The sequence below is a fragment of the Trichosurus vulpecula genome, chromosome 7 (assembly GCF_011100635.1).
Source record: "Trichosurus vulpecula isolate mTriVul1 chromosome 7, mTriVul1.pri, whole genome shotgun sequence".
Lineage (NCBI taxonomy): Eukaryota > Metazoa > Chordata > Mammalia > Diprotodontia > Phalangeridae > Trichosurus > Trichosurus vulpecula.
Window position 1 is genome coordinate 11,722,976 of NC_050579.1, and position 20,638 is coordinate 11,743,613.

At 53.9% G+C, this 20,638-nt stretch overlaps 1 protein-coding gene across 1 annotated transcript; it reads left to right on the forward strand.

The window, feature by feature from the left end:
- The first annotated feature begins 472 nt into the window (after positions 1-472).
- Positions 473-20,328, forward strand: LOC118857356 (PTTG1 interacting protein). The gene is made up of 7 exons (XM_036768041.1): positions 473-692; positions 1,920-1,972; positions 3,952-4,060; positions 14,223-14,328; positions 14,438-14,503; positions 15,274-15,320; positions 18,703-20,328. Exons 1-7 carry the CDS (start codon positions 581-583, stop codon positions 18,744-18,746), a joined length of 537 nt encoding a protein of 178 aa, XP_036623936.1. The 5' UTR covers positions 473-580; the 3' UTR covers positions 18,747-20,328.
- The last annotated feature ends 310 nt before the right edge of the window (positions 20,329-20,638 follow it).

Below are 20,638 nucleotides of genomic sequence, written 5' to 3' on the forward strand. Positions count from 1 at the left end.
AAACAAGGATACTGAGGCCTTGTGCCCACAACCACCTGGATGTTGGCCTGGGGGAGGTCCCCTCCCTGAACCCCAAAGATCCCCGCTAGTTCGGGGCCTATGAACAGGCCGCAGGAGGCACGGCAGAGCCCTGAGCCCCCTGTCCCCGGAGGTATTCAAGCAGCAGGTGCAGGCTGTCTGAGACTGGGGGGGAGGGGTCCCGCCTGGAGGTGGGGCGGGGCTCCGCTGGGTCCCTGGCTAAGAGGGAGGAGGCTGCATGAGGGCCCCCCCGCGGCCAGATGGCTCCCCGGCCAGCTCCCGCGTGACGACGGTTCCCCGCCTCAGTCTGCCCCTCCGCACAAAGGGCTCAGGGTCAGGCCCAGTAAGCCCCGTTGCCGTTCTCCCTCCCACCCCAGGGACCTGCTGGAGGGTTTGGCGCCTGCGCGGTGACGCCCGAGTAGGCCCCGCCCACGGCCCCGCCCCGCGCCTGCTCAGTAGGGAGCTGGGACTGGCTTATCCAGGGGCGAGGAGGCTTCGCGTCAGTCTGTGGTCTCATCTCCGTCCGCGTCTGTGAGCGGCGAAGGCCGCGGAGCCCCTGCTCATGGAGCTCCGGGCCCCGGCTCGGGCCGCGCTGCTCGGGCCGCTGCTGCTGCTGCTGCCGCTGCTCCTGCCTCCGTCCGGGCCAGCCGTGTCGGCCCAGAGCGCGGCCTCTGGTAAGGAGGCTCTCGGGTTGGGGTGGGGAGGAGGGAGGGAGGGAGAGAGAGGGGCAGAGGCGAGCCCACTGCGCCTGCGCAGGAGAGGAAGGGTGGAGGAACTTAGGCTCTTCCGGGGCACCCTGCGCCTGCGCGAAGTGGGGCGGGCGGGGTCGGGCCCACCTCGCCAGCTCCGCAGCTTGAAAGCTGGCCTGCTCTTGGGCTTCCCCTGGATTTTGCGTCGCCTCTCCCCCCCATCATTCTTCCACTTTGGGGGTGTCCTCGCCCCCCCCACCTGCCTGTGCTTGGGGGTGTCCCCGCCCTCAGTCCCTGGCCCTTCGGGGGGCACCTCCTCCCGCTCCGGGGCTGTTCCCCCACCGGCTTAGTCGGGCTACCTCCTTGGGGCTGAAGCGGGCTCTGAGCCCTCACCAGGCCCTTTCTAGTCAGTGAAGCCAGGCCCTGCCCTCTGGGAGCTTCCGCTCCACTACGGCGTCCTGGGCCTTAGAGGGAGGGAAGGGGAAGATTGGTGTCCAGTGGGGAGTGAATGTGCTCGGTCAAGGAGGAGGGGAGCAACCAGAGCCAGGAAGTCTCCTGGGGTGAGATTTGAATCCAGCTCTGGGCTTTCCCCTCCCCCTGCCTCTCTTCATGGGCTTCACATACTGGAAAAGTTTGGGGGCTCTGGGGGACGCAGGGGGGTTAGTTAGAAGCTCGGGATCACAGGACCCCAGGAGGCTGGGGCAGCGTCAGGTCCGGGCGTCCTCGGCCGGGCTGGGAGAGAAAGGGTGTCCAGGCTGTCTTGTGGAAGGGCTGGGAAGGGCCCAGGAGCTGTCTAGGCTGGAGTCAGAGGCTGAGACCCCTCCTGGCCGAGGCTTTGAGTCAGGATCGGGCCAGAGGGACTAGGGTTTTATTTGATTTTATATATTTGTTACGGGACCTTTGTTTTTCATTTTTTTTCCCCATGGTGGGGCAGCAACTTTGTTCATTGAGAAAAATAAAGCCCTGAAATGCTCGTTGCTTTGGCTCCTCCTCCGGAGTCCAGGTTGGGAAGCAGGCCTGGACAAAGCGCTGCTCCTCTTGGGGCCTCAGCTTCCCCAGCTGTAAGACAAAGGACCTTGAATCTAGGGTTCTATGAGGGTGCGTGTGTGCGTGCAGGTCCTTGGTGAGGGGAGCTAGTGTTGATTAAAATGCAGGTCGTGAAGTACTCTGGTTCTTTCTGGTTGATGGACGGTTGTGGTTGTTTTCCCCTAGCTTGCTCTGAGAACACTAACCAATCCTGCACTGAGTGCCTGAAGAACGTCTCGGTGAGTCTTAAGCCTAAGGGTATGTCCCCAGGGCCCCACTGACTGAGGGAGGGGGGCCTCAGCACGCTCCTGACACCACCACCACCCCTCCTCTCTATCCTGGGCCAGACCTCATCGTGACATCTCTCATCCTGATCTGCCAGCTCCCACCTCATGTCTCCTGCCCCTTTGCACAGGCTGATCTCCCCTTGGTCAGCTGTTGGGGCCTTTCTCCTCAAACTTCCCTGTGTGTGTGTCTCTCTCACTCTCCGGCTAGACTGTGAGTAACTTGTGTTTGGTTCCTCCAGGGTCCAGCACAGGACCTAGCGTCCAGCAGGCCTTTGAGACGCTTGGTGGTTGGTGGATGGATGGATGGCCAATCAGTTGGTCACTGTTGGGTTTTTTCCTTAGGAAAGGTTTGTTTTGTCTGGGTTTGGGCTCTCCTAGGGAGCAGTCCCAAGGAACTCTCTGCTTTTAAAGCTCCGGGTCTGGCAGGGACCTTCCCCAGGCTCCCCAAACTGGGCAGGGTCAAAGGCAAGTCTCCTGGCCCCGAGGCCACCTCTGTCCCTTGCACCACCTGGCTTCCTCTTTGAAAAAATTTCCATCGAGGTGATGGGACCAAACATAGACCTCAGAGGAGCCCACTGGAGTGACTGAGGCCCGTCTGGCCCTGGCAGGGTGAGGAAAGCATAGCTCGGTCTGATCGTTCTGGAATGACTGGGGCAGTCACAAGCCCCCAGGCTCTCCCAGGCCCTCGGGGCAGCCTTGCACCCAGACCCAGGCCAGATGTCTGTGCCAGTCGTGGAGCATCCATCCCAACCATGCTCGTCTCCAGAGGTGCCAAAACACCACAGACCTCTCCCCAGCATCAGCCCAGAGCCTCTTTGAGATTCGGGGAAGGGCATTGAGGAAATGATTTTAAAGTCAGCCCGTGGGATCCCTCTTTCTGTGTGCCCCAAACAGATGCCCCCCCAGGCCCTTCAAGCCAGCTGGGGCCTCTGTTGTTACTGTGGTGATTCAGGTTTCCCACTAATTAATTGGTCTGCTTTGAGAAGAAACTTCTGCCACTATTTCCTGCCAGAGGCAGTGATTCCTTCCCTCCTCTGGATGGGTGGGCATTTGCTCTGCCACCCACTGCCTGGGGTTAGTCAGGAGCAGAGGCCGCCAGCCCCAGTGTTCAGCCTCTGCTCTGAGACATCACTGACCATTCTCCCCCACCCCCAGGCCTCCTCCAAGTCCTGGGTCTTCCTGCTTGCCTGGAAGAAGCCTTAGGATTGTGTCTAGGCCCTGGTTCTCTGATCTCTAATATAATGCTTGACTTCTGATTTGATTCTCTCCCACTCACCCCAGTGGCTGAGAAAACTTGGGGCACTGCTCTCTTCTCTTGACCCCCCTCTTCCCCTTTACCCATTCTCTGCCTCCTCCCCCCGCCCAGTGAGATGGGGGCTGGGGAGTGATTGGGGAAGGGCAGTAGGTGCAGACTTGGGCTCGATTTCAGGAGGAGAAACAGGAGTGGAGGGGCTGCCTGAGCAGGGCTGGCCACCTCCCCCTCCTCCTCCTGCCTTGGTGGGTGAGCCAGACTCAGTAGTCCCTGCCGTGGTCTTTCCTGCCTCCGTTCTCCTCTTCTCTGTCTCTTTTACCTGTGCACTCCCTCCCCAGTGGAATCCATCGACATTTATTAAGCATTAAGGGCCCATAAGATGAGGCCCAGACAGCCCCCTGCTCCCCTGGGATGTACCGGGGTGGAGGTGGGGGGCTGAGTGATGAGGGAGGGAGGGTGGGCAGCATTGTAGGCCTGGGCTGCCCTGTCTCTGTGGGGACCCTGGGTGAACCCGAGGTTGCCCAGGGGGTGGCTTAGGTAATGAGAAGGGGGCCAGACTTTGAGGAGCAGGGAAGCCTCCATGGGGGCCAAGATGTGGAGACAAAGTGAGGGGGCTAGGTGGGGAGGCGACAGGGCGGGGCCCGGGACGGAGGAGTGACGCTCTGTCTCTTGGTTCCAGTGCTTTTGGTGCTATACCAACAATGCCTGTCTGGACTATCCCATCAGGAAAATCCTGCCACCCAGCTCGCTGTGCCCGCTGAGTTCTGCCCGCTGGGGCGTGTGCTGGGGTAAGTCCTCCCATTGCCACTGCACTTGGTGCACCTGCCCTGGCCGTGCTCCCACAGTCTGTCTCCATTTAATGGGTGAGGAAGCTAAGGCTGAGAGGAGAAGCAGCTTCCCTTGGGTCGGATCCAGGTCTTCTGACTCCAAATGCAGCCAGCGCTGAGTCCCTTCATGGGGCGCTAAGAAGTGTGGGCAGACTGGGGTTGAGACTTTCCATAGAAGAATGCTCTACACCTTGGGGGCCTGAGGTCAGTCAGTAACATTTATTAAGCGCCTACTATGTGCCAGGCCCTGGGCCGGGGAGACAAAAAGAGGCAGAAGACAGTCTCTGCCCTTGGGGAGCTCACAATCTAATGGGGAGACAACAAGCAAACACAGCTCTAGACAGGATAAAGAGGGAATGATGACCAGAGGGAAGGCCCTGGAATTGGGAGGAGGTGGGGAAGGCTTCCTGCAGGAGGGGTCCTTTTAACTGGGACTTGAAGGAAGCCAGGGAGCTCAGTGGTCAGAGCATAGAGAGAGCACACCAGGCCTGGGTGATGGCCAGAGATGAGATATGGAGGGTCTTGTTCACAGAGCAGAGCTAGGAAGTTTGGGGCACTGGATCCAAGAGTACATGGTGGGCAGGGAGGTTTAAGGAGACTGGAAAGGGAGGAGGGGACCAACGGTGAGGGGCTTTGAAAACCCATCAGAGCTTTATTGAGTGGGGTTGGACTTGGGCTTTAGGAAAATCATTTAGTGCTGGAGTGGCGAGAGACCCCAGGGGAGGCAGACACTCCCCCCCCACCCCAGCAGCCATTGCCTTAGTCCAGGCAGGAGGTGATGGGGGCCTGCTGCAGAGGTGACGTCAACAGACCCTGGCATCATGTTGGTTCTGGGGGGCGAGAGAGAATGTGAGAAGTCCAGGATGGCTCCTAGGTTGGGAGCCTGAGGGACTGGGAGGGGGGTGTTGTCCAGTTCCATTTTGGACACACCAATTTTAAGAAATCTGCTGGACGTCCAGTTCGAGATGTCTGAAAGGTGGCTGGAGAGGCAAGATTCCCGTCAGCAGAGAGTTTGGGGCAGGAAAGGTCGATCTGAGAGGCATCTGAATAGAGACGGTCATTAAAGCCATGAGAGCTGAGGCGATCCCCAGGAAAAGCAGTGTGGAGGGAGAAGGGGCTGAACCTGAGGGACACCTGTGGATAGAGGGTATGATCGGGAGGAGGACCCAGCATAGGAGCGGTCAGAGAGGGACGAGAACCAGGAGGGGGGTGGTCCTGAAAACCTGGAGAAAATCCAGGAGGAGTGAGCCCCAGTGTCCAAGGCTGTAGACTGGTCAAGGAGAATGAGGACTGAGAAAAAGCCGCTGGCCTTGTCCACTGTGGAGAGGGCAGTGTGATGGGGTCAGGAGCCAGACTATAAGGGGTTAAGAGTGTGAGAGGAGAGAGTGTGGAGGCAGCTGGTGTAGATGGGCTTTTTGAGGGATTTTGCCACAAAAAGCAGAAGAAGTTGTAGGGCCAGAGTTACCAGGATGGAAGGATCGAGTGAGGGTTTGTTCAGGATGGGTGCCAGGGGCCTGTTTGTGCAGGGGACGACATCCACTTGTGGTTGTCTCACAGTCGGAGCCACAGAGGTTCACGTCCTGAATCTGGTGTCCCTGGGCGCACAGAGAAGATGAGGGTCAAGGCTTTCATCTAGGTGCCCAGAGCAATGCCAGGGTGAGAGCTGTCTGCTTTTTCAGAGGCAGCCCCTGCCCCCAGGAGCTTTCATTCTCATGAGACACGCTGCTCCCAGGAGAGATCCAGAGAGGAAGAGCAGGTACATTTCACACAGGGCTTCCCCCTACCCCCACCCTGCATAAGGCCCCAGACCCCACAGGAAGCCATCAGGAAGATAGCCACAGGGTGGGGGCAGCCATACTGTAGCACCCACCAGACACTCGTGAGGGATTTACCAACTGGCTCTCATGCCAAAAAGTAGCAGCTCTGCCTTCTTTTCCTTTCCTGAAAGAGGGGACAATGGAAGGGGCTGCCTCTGGCCCACAGAGAAAAGCTGCCCGAGCTGCTTCCTGGCCACTGAGTCAGGTTGAGGCTGGCGAATCATTGGCCCCAGGGTCACATGAATTTGGAATTGTGGCAGGAAGGACAAGTTCAAACAGAGGAAGGAAAGGGAAAATACAGAGTAACCTGTGTGGAAAACCCCCAAGCCAAGGAAGAACAGTGTGGAGGTGGAAGAGGGTGCCCCTGGAGATGAGCAGTCTGAACAGAGCACTGCACAAATGCCTGAGGCCAGGCCTGGCTGCCCATTGTGTGGTGCCAGGCTGGCTGCCCCTAGGCCTGGGGCCACTGGCAGTTTCTTCCTTGATTCCCTAGTCAGAGCCCCCGAATCCACATTTATTACAACTCAGAGAGTCCTGGGAGGGGCCTGGGGTGGGGCTGATGCGGGCCTGCAGGAGTGCCTAGCTGTGAAGCATTGGAAGATGGAAGGAGGTGAAGGACCATTCCTGGAGAAGGAATACAGAAGCGGGCCACGCGGCAGAGCCAAGTCCAGAGGGCCAGCATGAGGTGGGCCCTGGATACCATGCCCTCTGTCTCCCTGGGAAAGAAACAGGATCAGAGGTGCCCTGGTCAGAGCAGACAGGCCGACAAGGATCTCTTATTTTGCCTCTGTTTCCTCTCCCAAGAGCAGTCATTTTAGTAGAAGAGGTGGAACCGAATGGTTGACAGCTGACCTGAGGGGAGATGTGGGCCCTGTGCTAGCCTTGGCGTCCCCTGAGCATGATAGGAACACTTCTTCCCTCTGCTCCCCTGACTGCCTCCCGCTGTCTGTTGTGGTGAAAGGCCCTGCTTCCTGCCTTCAGCTGTTCCTAACCCTGCATGCAACTCACCTGCATCATGCTGTCAGTGCCCACTCAAGTCATCCTCTGGTTGGACTAGGCTGGGAGGCCTGCTAGGCTGGGGTCAGGCTCATCCCCCGGGAGACACTTAAAACAGACCATCAGATGTGAGCTGAAACGGCACATGAAACGTGAGCTGAAAGGGTATCAGAGCAGATTCAGCTGAGGAAGGTTCCCCTGCCTCGGGCATCCGTCATGGTCCTCAGCCGGACCTCAGAGAGGTGCCCGGAGCTCCTTGGACTGTGAAGAAGTGACGTCCACAGCCTGAGCTAACCAGTCTCTGTCACGGCTTCCAGATCTTTTAAGGAAAAACTAGCCTACCTTGCATGGGGCATCCCTTGGAGACTGGCCCATCCAGTGTGTGCCTCAGCTGAGTCGGCTTCATCCTTGTCTAGGGAGTGAGCGGAGCTGGGCCCCTGCTCTCCTGAGAATCCCTAGAGTCCTCAGCAGAGTGGGCCTGGCCCAGGCCCCCTCCTCTTCATTTCACATTGGCTGTTGCCTCCCCACAGCTTCTCCTAGGTGCTCTGCTCAGTTCGGGAAAAAGCAGCCTGCCTCCCCTTACCGTTGTGGCTGTGTTCAGGATCTCTGGAGTGTCTGTCATAGAGCAGTGGTGGTAGTCATTGGGACTGAGGGCAAGAGGGTAGAAGGAAAGGCAGCAAGGATGGCTGGTAGTAGTTGGTAGAGGCTTCTCCTTGGTACAGTGGGTAAAGCGCTGGCATCTGGACAACCTGAGCATAAATCCAGCTTCAGACACTGGCTGCATAATCCTGGGCAAGTCACTTAACCTACCTTGTCTGCCTCAGTTTAAAAATGGGGATTATCATAGCACTCATCTCCCAAGGTGGTTGTGAGGATCCAGTGCCTGGCACTTAGTAGGTGCTTTATGAGATGGTCAAGGGAGGCTGGTGAAGCCTGGCTGGAGCCCACCTCCGAGGAGGCCAGCTCTGTGCTGCCCCCTCCCTCCCAGGAGTCATCCCAAGCTCCAAAGGGAGTAATGAGCAGCCAGCCTTCCTCTCCTGGAGACTGGATGGTTTTTCATGGGGGGAGATTGCATTCCCTTGGCCAGTAGGCCTGGCCTGAGTGACTTCAGAAACAAAGGCAAGAAACATCAACTTTTTAAAAAGTTGTCCTTTCAGAGCCAACCATCCTCTTCCCCTTTTCCATGACTGTCTGGGTCATTGCTGTTAGCCTCTCAGTCTCCCCTTTATCCCCAGAGCCCTCACACCTTCTCCTCTCACCCAGCTCTGTCCCTGCACTGCTACCAACCTGCCCAGCACCAGCTCTGAATTGCATGTGCAGAGCCCCCCCCCCCCAAACCTAGGGGTGTGCATTGCTCACCTTTCTCTGGCACTGAGCTTCTCCTGCCTGACAGAGACACCACCCTGAGCCCTCCTGCTTGTTTCCATCCCTCCAGGCTTCCTCTTGTCCAAGAAACCATTTTTGAAGAGTTTTCTGGTGAAAGTTGGGCCTTGACCTCATGCCGTTTGTACCTGCCCTTGTTTTGGCCCCTGTCCCCATGCCTTGACTTCCCAGAAGCGCTTCAAAGTGGGGAACGGTGCTGTTACCTTTGACCTTTGTGCCTGTCATTCCATCGTGTCTAAAACAGTGCAGTGTATACAAGAAGGTCTCAGTCTGTGCTTGTTGAATGAGTGATAGAATCAATGGGTGAATTCAGTATTGACCGGAATCAGATCTTGAGGCCCAGCCCTGTGGACCTTGTAGTCCTTGCCAGCTAATTGGGCAGGCTGGGAAGTATATGAACCAAACAGATGAAAATACTGACTTTCCTGGGTGGTTCCTGTGATGGCGCCTTCCCAGAGGGTGCCTCTACCCTGAGGGGCAGCTCTCACCTGGGGAAGGCTAGGGCTCAGTGGGTATTCGTGAAGCAGCCGGGACAACTGTATGGGGACAAACTATTACTGACCCAAGAGTATTTCAGGGGCAGCCATGGTTCCAGATAGTGCATTTGGACCCCTAAGCAGATTGGAGAGCAGAAGATTTATTTAGCCCATGAAGTTTTAAAAACCATACCTGCTGATGAGCTAGGGATCAGGCCCAGCCCCTCTGGCCTCAGTCAGCTCCAGTTACCTGGCTGGGTCTCAGTTTCCTCGTTTGTAGATCAAGGGCCAAGGGTGGAGTCGCCGGTCCCTCGGTTCCTCCAAGCTCTCACTTGAGGGGCCCGTCATCTTCCCGGGTCACTTAGTGAATCGAATTTTTCTCTTCGTTCTTCACTTCCAGAGCAGACAGTCTTTGGGGATGTGTTCTTTCCATGTTCATTTTAGTCTTCAAGTGAGTTACCTGTGTCAGAGTTTAACGAGACTTTGTACACGTTGCTTGAACTTTGCTGGTTGTTGTCCTTCATTCTCGAAGAGGACCAAAATGACATCACCGTGCTGGAGCCGATATTCATTGTGTCCACCTGTGGCTGATCAGGCCAGCACGAGCTCGGGTCGGGCACAAACAGTGCGTGTGAACATTTGGGGTGGATACTCCAAGCTTGCCCATCCTGCCTTTCCTTTGAGCTGTTTCAGTTTTGCTTTGCTCATAGAGCACAGCACCTTCTCTGATGTGGCACTCCATGCTGAGGGGTCCTGTGCCACTGTCTCCCATGTCACATAATCAATTCCAAAGTTAAGAAAGACCTTGAGAGTGTCCTTGTATCGCTTCCTCTGACCACCAAGTGAATGCTTGCCCTGTGTGAGTTCTGCATAAAATAGTCTTTTTGGCAAGCATGCTTTTTGCATTTGAACAGCGTGGCCAGCCCATCGAAGTCGTGCTCTCTGAAGCAGAGTTTGAATGCTTGGCAGTTCAGCTCGAGAAATGACCTCCATGTCTGGTACCTTATCCTGCCAGGGGATCTTCAGAATCTCCCTAAGACACTTCAGATGGAAGCCATTCAGTTCCCTGGCGTGGCACTGGTAGACTGTCCAGGTTTCACAGGCATACAGCAGTGAGGTCAGCACCATGGCTCTGTAGACCTTCAGTTTGGTAGTCGGTCTAAAACCTCTTCCCTCCCACACTTTCCTTCGGAGCCTCCCAAACACTGAGCCAGCTCTGGTGATGCCTGCATCAACCTCATTATCAATGTGTCCATCCCTGGAAAGTACACTGCCAAGGTACATGAACTTATCCACAGGATTCAGAACTTCTCCATTTGCTGTAACTGATGGTTCCACCTGTGGGTGGTGTGGTGCAGGCTGATGGAGCACCTGTGTTTTCCTGGTGTTAACTGTTAGGGCAAAATTAGCACAAGCAGCAGAGAAGTGATCCGTACTTTGTTGCATCTCAGCTTCAGAGGCTGCATTGAGTGCACAGTCATCTGCAAACAAAAAATCATGCACCAACACTTCCTCCACTTTGGTCTTGGCTTGTGGCCTTTTCAAGTTGAAGAATTTACCATCAGTGCAGTAGCTGACCTTGAGGCCGTGTTCATCCTCATTGAAAACATTTGACAGCATGGCTGAAAACATCGTGCTTAAAAGCGTAGGAGCAGGCACTCCGCCTTGTTTCACTCCATTAGTGACTGGGAAGGCACAAGAGCATGGTCCATTTTCTAGAACCCGGGCAAGCATGCTGTCACGAAATTGATGTACAGTGCTGATGAACTTTGTGTCTGTAAATGCAGAATATAAAAAGAGTGATTTGGCCTCTTTTCTGAGGCCCTCTTCTGACTGGGCCCAGTCTTCCGGATTCAGAGAAATCAGATAAGTGGGGACAGAGTTTTCAGTCTCCCCAGGTCGATGAGGCCTGTGCGGAGCATGGTCGCCACTAGGCTGTGGATCTGAAAACAGGAGGACACACACACTCGTGCATGAGTCTGACTTGTTGGGACAGGGAAGAGGGATTCTCAGCAGTGCTGACACCTACCCGGGGCATAAACCCAAGCACTTGGGGGCTTCTGTGATAAGGAGGGATCTGCAGTCGGCCAGGGCCACACCCCCTAATCTTCCACATTTACATTTCTGGGCCATCTTAGGAGAATCAGTTCTGCTTTCAGAGGGAGAGAAGAGAACAGGTCCTAGTGGTTGCTTCATCCCTCGTCCCAATGCCCTTTTGCTCAGATCTGGCCACCACAAGAGGCTAGGGCAAGGCCTTCGATGGAGTTCTCCTTTGAGTGACTTGGCTCCCGTCTCTGCTGTATCTTCCTTCTCCCTCCATCCACCAGAACCACATGAGCAGCCCTGTGGTCCAGACCATGAACCAAAGGCCTGGGGGCAGGTAGGACCTTGGCCAAAAAGTCTGGGCATCACAGCAAAGCCTACCCCAGGCACAAAACTGAACTCCAGGCTGAGCCCCTGCTACGGTGACAGAGCTAGTGCTGCAGCTGAGGGCATGTTTTTTAGGGGAAATGGCTTTTTGATCTAGTCTGGGCCCTGAAGGAGACTGGTTTCTATATCTTAGAAACAAACCTGCCTGTAACTAGCTGTGTATGTGCACGTGTATGTGTGTGTGTGCACACGGGTGCTTTGAATGTTTCCTAGGCTGCCTGACTGAGCGAGCTAGCCTCCTTCTCTGCCTACCCCTAGGTTCCAGGCAGTCCTCCATAGAGATACCCTGATTGCACCTCCTTTAAGCAGCCTGCCCAGCTCCAGGCTCCTCTGACGGACCTGACTGGAGAAGTGAGCTTTCCAGGAGGGGCTCTCAGAGGTTGTTGTGGAGGCCCTCAGAGTCAGAGAGGCCAAGGAAAGCCCTGGCTTTGGAGTCTCCAGCCAGACACCTGCCTCCTGAGGGATTCTCAAGGAGGTGAGGACATAGGGGAAAAAGAAGCTGGCAGCCAAAGTTTGTCCTGATAGGGACTGAGATCCTGAGCTGCTGCCGTCTGGTCCAGTCCTTTCCTTTTGACAGAGGAAACAGGCCAGGAAGGAAATTGGCCCAAGGCCATGCAGGCTGTGACCTCAGTCCTGTGGGAATGAGGGAGTCCCATGGCTGAATGTGGGGTCATTGGCAGTAGGACATGTAAGTCAGAGCAGAACAAAGAGAAGCCCCAGGTGGCTTATTTAACCTCGGGCCTAGATTTCTGCAGTCGTTGCCACTTGACCATTGTCCTTGGTCCTGAGCCACTGCTGCCTATAGCACCTGAGTGCTCAGGACTTCCATCTGGAGAGCAGGTGGCATTAGGACAATGGTGCAGACACAGCGGAAAGGCCCCACACCTTTCCTGTCCCTGCCTTCTAGTTCTGTGCCCAAATAGGTGGACCTGGGCCTCATCAGAAGCTGTTACTTCATCAATTAACATCAAAAGTGAACAATCTGTACCCAGATGGGACTCACCACACTTTAGACAGATACAGAGAAGGCCTAGATTTGCAAAACACATCATTTAGAAACTGGGCATTTTTAAATGATTTACTTTCATTTGCCAAAAAAGCCTAATTTTTCAGTAATGGTTATTATTGAGTGAAACGTATCTGTAAAGGATAAGTCTAGGAGGCCAGATGGTCAGGGCAAGGCAGGCTCCAGTGAGTTAAGTGAAATTTTAAAAGAATGTTATTGTAAAATTAGTAGCCTTTAACAAAATGAAACATAAAAATCGTAAAACAATAAACTCCACACTTATTTTTTTAAGAGAATTGGCATATTAACAGCCGGGGGCACCACCATGCACAGAGCCCTAACCTGGAGGCAGGAAGACCTGAGTTCAAACCCAGCCTCAGATAACTTCCTAGCTGTGTGATCCTGGGCGGATCACTTCTTTCTGTCTTAAGTTTCCTCGACTGTAGAATAAGGGTGATAGTAGCACCTATCTCTGCAGGTTGTTGTGAGGATCAAATGAGGGAATCTTGGTCTGGTGCCTGGCACATAGTGAGCGCCAGCTGCTGTTAGCAGTATTACTGGCTTTCCTTTCCACTCCCCCACACTGTAGAGTAGCAGTGGCAGAGATGCCTTACCTTAGCTAAGCCCCATCACCCCCTCAGTCTCTGATTCTATAAATAGTCACCCACATTTTGCAGATAGAATACCGAGGTTCGGGGGAGTTGGTCACAGACCCCGGCTTTGAACACTGGTCCTTTGCCCCCAAATTCAGTGTTCTTTCCACTGTTCCCCGCCGCCTCACACAAAATAGTGTAGATTGGAGACACCCAGAAGGGCCTAATTCTGGTCAGACTAATTTGCGTGGCCCCACCTTCAAACAAAAAGCTTCTTTGTGGGTAAGTGAAGGAGATGCTGTTCAGCCTTCTGTAGACACTCCCGTACACAACAGATTGATTCTGGTGGGCAGACACAAAAAGGGGTTTTGCCAAATTCATTTATTTAAGAGGAAATCATGTTTCCCTCATGGGGTGTCCAGGAAGAGTTCCCTTCCATAGTTTACAGAGTTGCCAGACAAGGGGGTAGCCTGAGGGAGCCAGGCAGTGAATCTTTGTGTCCCTTGTGCCCCTCCCTAGAACCCCTAGGATCTCTCTCTCCCACTCCGGGCTGATAGCCTTGCACGTGAATACCCAAGTAACTGCTCTGAAATCCTCCTCAAGGGATAGGTGGGAACATGGGGGGAGCTTTAAATACCACAGAGCTTTGTCTTTTATCCTGGAAACCAGATGGAGCTGCTGTAGGTCTGCACAGCAGGGGCATGGCCTGAGCAGCCCCTGTGCTTGGCAGATGCTTGGAGAGAGGAGAGATGAATTGGAAGACTTGAGGTCAATAGCAGGTGACCACATAAGGAGAGAGGACCTTGTGGGGATTATCTAGATAGTGCTTGGGGAATAAAGGCCAGTGACCTTCAATGAAAAGGGACATCCAAAAGAAGGGTAGGTTTCAGGGAAAAGATAGTGAGTTTAGTTTCCAACATGTTACATTTGGGCTGTCTGTGTGACATCTAGCTAGAAATGTCTAGAGAGAAGAGGGCTGGGGTCCTCTGCGTGGCAAGGATGCTTAAGCCCAGGGAAGCTTGCCTGGTTACCAGGTGACAGTGTAGAGGGCACAGGCCCAGGCACCCCCATAGGTCAGGGGCGTGGTGTCCCAATGTTTTGGCAAAGGAGACTGAGAAGGACCAGTGGCGGGGAGAGTGTCTCTAGCAGCAGAGGGCTCAACAAGGATGAAGACTGGGAAAAGACTGTCAGATTTGATGCTGCAGTCAGCCAGGGCCACACCCCCCAATCTTCCTCATTTATATTTCTGGGATCTGGTGGGCTTCTGCAGAGGGCAGGGGAGGAAAGGTGCAGTCTGAGCTGCAGTGGGTTGGGGAGACCTTGGGATAGGCCTTGGGTGGCGAGGAGGTCCAGTGTCTCCCAGTAGGTCATGGGCATACCACCTTGAGGCCAGTTTCACTTTTCCCATCTTTGTTTCCACAGTGAACTTCGAAGCCCTGATCATCGCCATGTCAGTAGTGGGAGGTGCCCTCCTCCTGGGCATCACTGTCTGCTGCTGCTGCTGCTGTAGGAAAAGGAGGAACCACAGGCAAGTGTTGGGGGACACTAGGGGCAAAGAGCCTTTTGGCTAGCTCCCCTAGGGCTGGGGCCAGGCTGTGGCCCCTAACCAGTGACCATCCGTCTCTTGGTTTTGGCAGGTCAGACAAGGAGGAAGAGCGTGCTGCTAGAGAGAGAGAAGAGAGGAAAGTGCGGCAAGAGGAAAGGTAAGGGGTCTCTGATGCAGGGCCAGGGTCCCGCAGGGTTGGGCTTCCACACAGTACCACGGATAGCTCTCATTCTGACCTTGGCCTCTGTGCCAAGATTTGTGCTGGATCAAAATAATTCACTTCTCTTTAGCCTCCAGTAATTGTAAGGGTCTGTCCTTTGTCCTGGAGCCTGAGGCCCTAGCTGAGAGGAGGCCACAGGGCGAGGGGCGTGAGGCCAGGAGGGGTGCGGGGATGTTGTAGGAGGTGAGACTTGAAGGAAAGCCAGAGCATAGGTACATGGAGCTGGCGTCCAGCCTGGGAGTAGCTAGAGGCCCCCAAAGGGAGGTGTTGGCCAAGCCTTCTTTCTTGGAGGCTTTGGACAGCTACTGGAGGAATCTTCAGCCAGGCTTGGGACACTTTGTGAGAGAGATGCCAGCCCCGAGGCTGGCCTGACCTAGCGTCTGCAGGCCAAGAGCCCTGTCAGTCAGATGGGACAGCGAGATCCCCAGCAGTCCTGATGGCCAGACTGTCCTGGCACCACTTGCTCGCTCATAGCTCTGATCACTCTCTCTTCCCTGTTCACCAGACATTCAGAAACTGAAGTCTTGAGCCTCTTGGTGAAATGTAGGCCTCTTTTTAAGGGGTGCTGGGTGGCGAGCAGGTGGGCAGGTGTCCACCGTGGCCGGCTGGCCTACTTGGGCCAAGGGAGATGGAAGGCCTTGAGGGAGGGGGTCCACTGCCCTAGCTTGGGCAGGTTTGTGCAACCCTGGATTTCCTTCCTTTTGCAGGAGAGCAGAGATGAAGTCCAGGCATGAAGAAATCAGAAAAAAATACGGTGAGACCCACTTTAAGTTTATCTGTTGTCCACTTATTCATACACATCTTGGATGGTTCCCTGTGACTAACTGGTGAGCCCTTTGTGGAGTGCTCCTGGGGCTGGGGAACATCTCCCTGTTTGAGCTCCATCTGGACTGGGGAATGTCACCTACTGGCCCTGTCTGGACTCAGGAGTGTCACCCAGCAAGGTCCCATCTGGGCTTAGGAATATCACTCAGCTGGGCCTCTTCTGGGCTCAGGAACATCACCCAACTATTCCCCGTCTGGGCTCTGGAACATCTCCCCACTGGCCCCGTCTGGGCTCAGGAATGTCTCCCACACTGGTCCTGTCTGGGCTGAGGAATGTCACCCAACTAGGTGCCATCTGGGCTCAGAAACATCTCTGTTTCCCCGCCTAGACCCCATGTGGGCTGGGGAATGTCACCTATATGGGCCCCATCTGGGCTTAGGGACGTCTCCCCACTGGCCCTTTCTGGGCTCAAGAACATTGCCCTGTCTGGGCTCAGGAACACCTCCCACCTGGGCCTCATCTGGGCTGGGGAATGTCTCCCCACTGGCGCCATCTGGGCTCAGGAATGTTTCTGTCTCCCCACCTGGGCCCCATCTGGGCTGAGCAATGTCACCTATGTGGGCCTCATCTGGGCTTGGGAACATCTCCCCACTGGCCCTGTCTGGGCTCGGGAAGGTCTCCCTGGCTGTCCTCATCTGGGCTCAGGAATTTCTCTCCACGGGCCCCATCTGGGCTTAGAAACCTCTCTGTCTCCCTTCCTTGGCCCTCTCTGAGATGGGGTATGTCACCCAACTGTGCCCCATGTGAGCTCTGGAACATCTCCCCACTGGCCCCGTCTGGGCTTAGGAATGACTCCCCACTGGTCCTGACTGGGCTGGGGAATGTTACCCAACTAGGCACCATCTGGGCTTGGGAAGATCTCTCCACTTGCCCTGTCTGAGCTCAGAAACATGTCTCCCCACCTGGGCCCCGTGTGGGCTGGGGAATAGCACCTATATGGGCCCCATCTGGGCTAGGGAATGTCTCTCCACTGGCCCCATCTGGGCTCAGGAACATTTCTGTCTCCCTGCCTGGGCCCCATCTGGGCTCAGCAATGTTACCTATATGGGCCCTGTCTGGGCTTGGGAAGGTCTCCTCTCCTGGGCCTGTCTGGGCTCAGGAACTTCTCCCTGGCTGGCCCTGTCTGGGCTCAGGAATGTCTCCCCACTGGCCCTGTCTGGGCTCAGGAACGTCTCCCCACTGGTCCTGTCTGGGATTAGGAAGGTTTCTGTCTCCCTGCCTGGGCCCTATCAGGGCTGAGGAATGTCACCTATTTGGGTCCCATCTGGGCTCCAGAACATCTCCCCACCTGGGCCCTGTCTAGGCTGGGAAATGTCACCAGCTAGGCACCATCTGGGCTCCACAAGGTCTCCCCACTGGCCCTATCTGGGGTTAGGAACATCTGCCTACCTGGGCCCCACGTGAGCTGGGGAATGTCACCAACTGGATGGCATCTGGGCTTGGGAACGGCTCCCCACTGGCCCCATCTGGGCTTGGGAACAGCTCCCCACTGGCCTCATCTGGGCTCGGAACAGCTCCCCACCTGGGCCCTGTGTGGGCTGGGGAATGTCACCTATCCAGGTCCCATGTGGGCTTAGGAGGGTCTCCCCATCTGGATCCAGTCTGGGCAGCTCTAGATCTGAATCAGGTGGGATGAAGTTCCCAGTGCCCGGTCCATCTGCCCTTGGGCAGCTCTCAGACATGCCCCTTCCGTTTCCTGCTGTGTGACAGGACGTCCCTGTCCCTCTTCCCCTTGGCTTCTCCAGCCCTGCTCCTCCTCTCCTCCCCCTTCCCCTCCTTTTTGTCGAGGTACCACCTGGAGATTCTCAGTTGTCAGCTCATGCCCCAGAAGGGTGGTGTGGATATCTCACAAGTGCTGCTCGCTCCATGGTCAAAGTGATTAAACTTTTTTAATTAATTAAATTAATTAATTAAACTTCTTTTTAAAAATTCAAGTTTTTATGAACAGAAATCAGAAAAAAGAAAAAACCCTACATGTCCAAGATGATTTCTGACAAGGTTTGGTGTAAGAGATGAAAGGTACCTGCCCCATCACATTTCCATATTTCTGTGGAACAACCAAGTGACAAGAAATAACCTGAGTCTTACCTTGGAGCACAAATGTCGGGACAAAACAATTCGGTTTATTCACTGGAGCTCATTGTAACTGGTAGCTTCAAGAACACCCATTTCCCATTGACACTCTGCCACGTGCACCACAGGGACCGCTCCAAACTTCTTCCTTCTCTTCACAATAGTATGACATTCAGAGTTTGTGGGCCCCTCTGAGAACCTGACTTGGGTTCTTTTTTTTTTTTTACGGGCTAGATCTTTTTTAATTTTCACATTAGTCATGTTATAAAAAAGAATTAGAACCAATGGGAGGAACCACAAGAAAGAAGAAGCCACAACAGCAAAAAAAGAGAGAGCAAATCGTCTCCTTTGCTCTGCATTCAGGCTACGTAGTGCTTTCTCTGGATGTGGGCAGCATTTTCCATCATGAGTCTCTTGGAGTTGTCTTAGATCCTTGCATTGCTAAGAATAGCTAAGTCTATCAAAGTCAGTCATTGCACAACGTGGCTGTTACTGTATGCAGTGTTCTCCTGGTTCTGCTCACTTCTCTCAGCATCAGTTCATATAAGTCTTTCCAGGTTTTTCTGAAGTCCACTTGCTCACCATTTCCTATCGCACAGTAGTATTCTGTTACATTCATATACCACAGCTTGTGCAGCCATTCCGCAATGGATGGACATCCCCTCAATTTCCAATTCTTGGCCACCACAAAAAGAGCTGCTGTAAATATTTTCGTACACGTGGGTCCTTTTCCCATTTTTATGATCACTTTGGGGTATAGCCCTAGTAGTGGTGTTGCTGGGTCAAAGGGCATGCACAGTTTGATAGCCCTTGGGCATAGTTCCAAATTGCTCTCCAGAATGGCTGGATCAGTTCACAACTCTCCAACATTTATCATTTTCCTGTTTTGTCATGTTAGCCGATCTGATGGGTGTGAGGTGGTACCTCAGAGTTGTTTTAATTTTCATTTCTCTTATCAATAGTGATTAGTGACTAAACTTTTTGAGATTCTTGTCTCCTTTATTCATCAGCTCATTCATTTTCCTCCATCTTGTGTACAGTTGTGGGTGGTCATATTTTGGTGTTAAACTTTCTGGGAAATGAGAGTTATGTGGACATTGCCTTCATTCCTTCCTAATCCATTTGGCTTGTGGCCAGAGGGAATCCTCAGTCTCAAAGAATCTTGTAGAGGTGAGTTCATTTCCTTGCAGTTCTCCCATTTGGTGACTGGGTTGTCATTTCAATCTCTTCTTTTCAGGGCTGTTTAAAGAACAGAACCCTTACGCCAGATTTGAGAACTAGCCCTCCGTGGAGCTCCCTGCTGGCCGCTGGCGGCCGAAGCTCCTCCAAGGGGGCGTGGCTGCTCAGAAATCACATCCACATCTTCCATTAATCTGATGCTTTCAGTAAAGAGCCTTGTGTTCAAATGAGACCCTCTCTAATCCCTGATGAATTGTTGTAGCCAGTGAAACATTCCAGCAAGAGAAGCTCTTCTCCTTGGCCCGATGGATGCTTCTTGGATCCCAGTCAGTGCTCCTGAGGACAGAGGCTGGAAGCCGTCCTCTCCCTTTGTCCTCTTGGCTTAGCCACACCTGCAGGAGGGCTGGGGCTGGGGCGACACTGCTGCTCTCTGCTAGCCTGTCTTGCCCCTCCCAAGTCTTCCTCTGCTCTGTCTTGAGCATTGTTTTTTATTTCAGAGACCTTGATTTTGGTTGAAGTTCCATTTAATCCTTCCTGACCAGACCCCCATTGAAACGTGCACTGTTATTGAGAGCGCTCTGGGAAGCTGTCTTTAGTTCACCTCCAAAAGAAGCCACCATCTGTGAGCTTGGGTTTGTCTGCTCTTCTGAAGTACGGTGGAAAGATGTCTTTGGAAAAGTGAACCAGAATTACAAGGGTTTGGGGTTTTGTTTTGTTTTTTTAAGTCTCCTGTTTTTAACAAATGCAGTTGACTCTGAGAACAGCACCTGCTCCCTCACAGCGCCCTCTCCAGAGGCATGAGCTCAGCTGTGGGGTGTGGGCCCAGGCCCCAGGCTCCTGCCTGGGGAGCAGTGCTGACCAGGGTCTCTAGGAGGGGAACAAAGACCTGTGACAGGCAGATAAGCAGCATTCCCAAATGCTCACATCTATCAGTGTGGCAGAGTCGGCCAGTATTTCGGGGAACGTGGCCCATGGTCTGAGGAGGAGTGTGCCGGGCCTGTTCCTGACTAGGTCCGTTCTGGCAGCCCACGGAGGCCAGACTGGGCGCAGGAAGGTCACGGTGGAGGAGGCTTCCATTGTTGTGCTCCCCTTCTGCTGTGGAGAAGGCAGAGGAGGCTTCCCCCCAAAGTTAGTATACAGTGTAACCCAAAGCTACTTTTAGGCTCAGCAGAGTTGGAAGTTATTCTTGCACTCTTTTTAAAAACACTTTTTTAATGATGTATGTAATGGCCTTACTGTGAATTAACCTTCTGACACTGAAAATCTTGGCCATCAAGAAACTGTCTTTGGCTTGAATCTTTCTTCCCTAAAATACTCAGCAGCCTGAGCAAGGAGCTCAATGTGTCCTAGTCCACAGATCCGTTTAGTGTGGGGCCCGGAGTGGGGAAGGGGCTTCCGGAGGAGCGATGGCAAAAGCTGACTGCCTGGTGCCATGTTAGTGCTGGGCCACACGTGGCAAGAAGAACCGACCTTCGAAGGCCTGTCAAGTATCCCTATGATTACTGGCACACATTTAATCCTTTCTTACCTAGAGGAGCCCAGATTTTTAAAGTGTATCTGCTATATTTCTATCCTATTTCTATACCAAGACCAGCCTATAGCCACAGGCTAATATCTTCATGCTTGTGAGTGCCTTAAATTTTGGGAATTTCAAATAAAAAGATTTATTGTAATTTTGTGTTAACCTGTGATGGGTTCTGTGTTGTATGTGTATGTACCTGTAACTGATCCTTGGGCAGTTGGAGAAATCCACATAGAGGGGCTGGGAAGCCCCCAGGTACAGATGTAACAGATGTCTGCACTGGAAGATGGCTGTGGCCAGGACAACCAGACTTCGGATCCAGCCTGGCAACAGAATGGGGCCTTGCAGGGAAGACAAAAGAAAGGTCAGCTAAATGTACCTTGCTCTCAAGGTGCTCCTGGTCTAAAGAGGGAGATGACTGTAAAAGGAGACCCCAGGTGGGTGGGAGGCTGGGACGGTCTTGCAGAGGTGC

What these genes read in the sequence shown, in the direction of transcription:
- LOC118857356 (XM_036768041.1), top strand. Translation starts at nt 581, where the DNA reads ATGGAGCTCCGGGCCCCGGCTCGGGCCGCGCTGCTCGGGCCGCTGCTG. An exon ending in AGTGCCTGAAGAACGTCTCG is followed by an intron (nt 1,973 to 3,951) that starts GTGAGTCTTAAG and finishes TCTTGGTTCCAG; the next exon opens with TGCTTTTGGTGCTATACCAA. An exon ending in AGAAATCAGAAAAAAATACG is followed by an intron (nt 15,321 to 18,702) that starts GTGAGACCCACT and finishes TCTTCTTTTCAG; the next exon opens with GGCTGTTTAAAGAACAGAAC.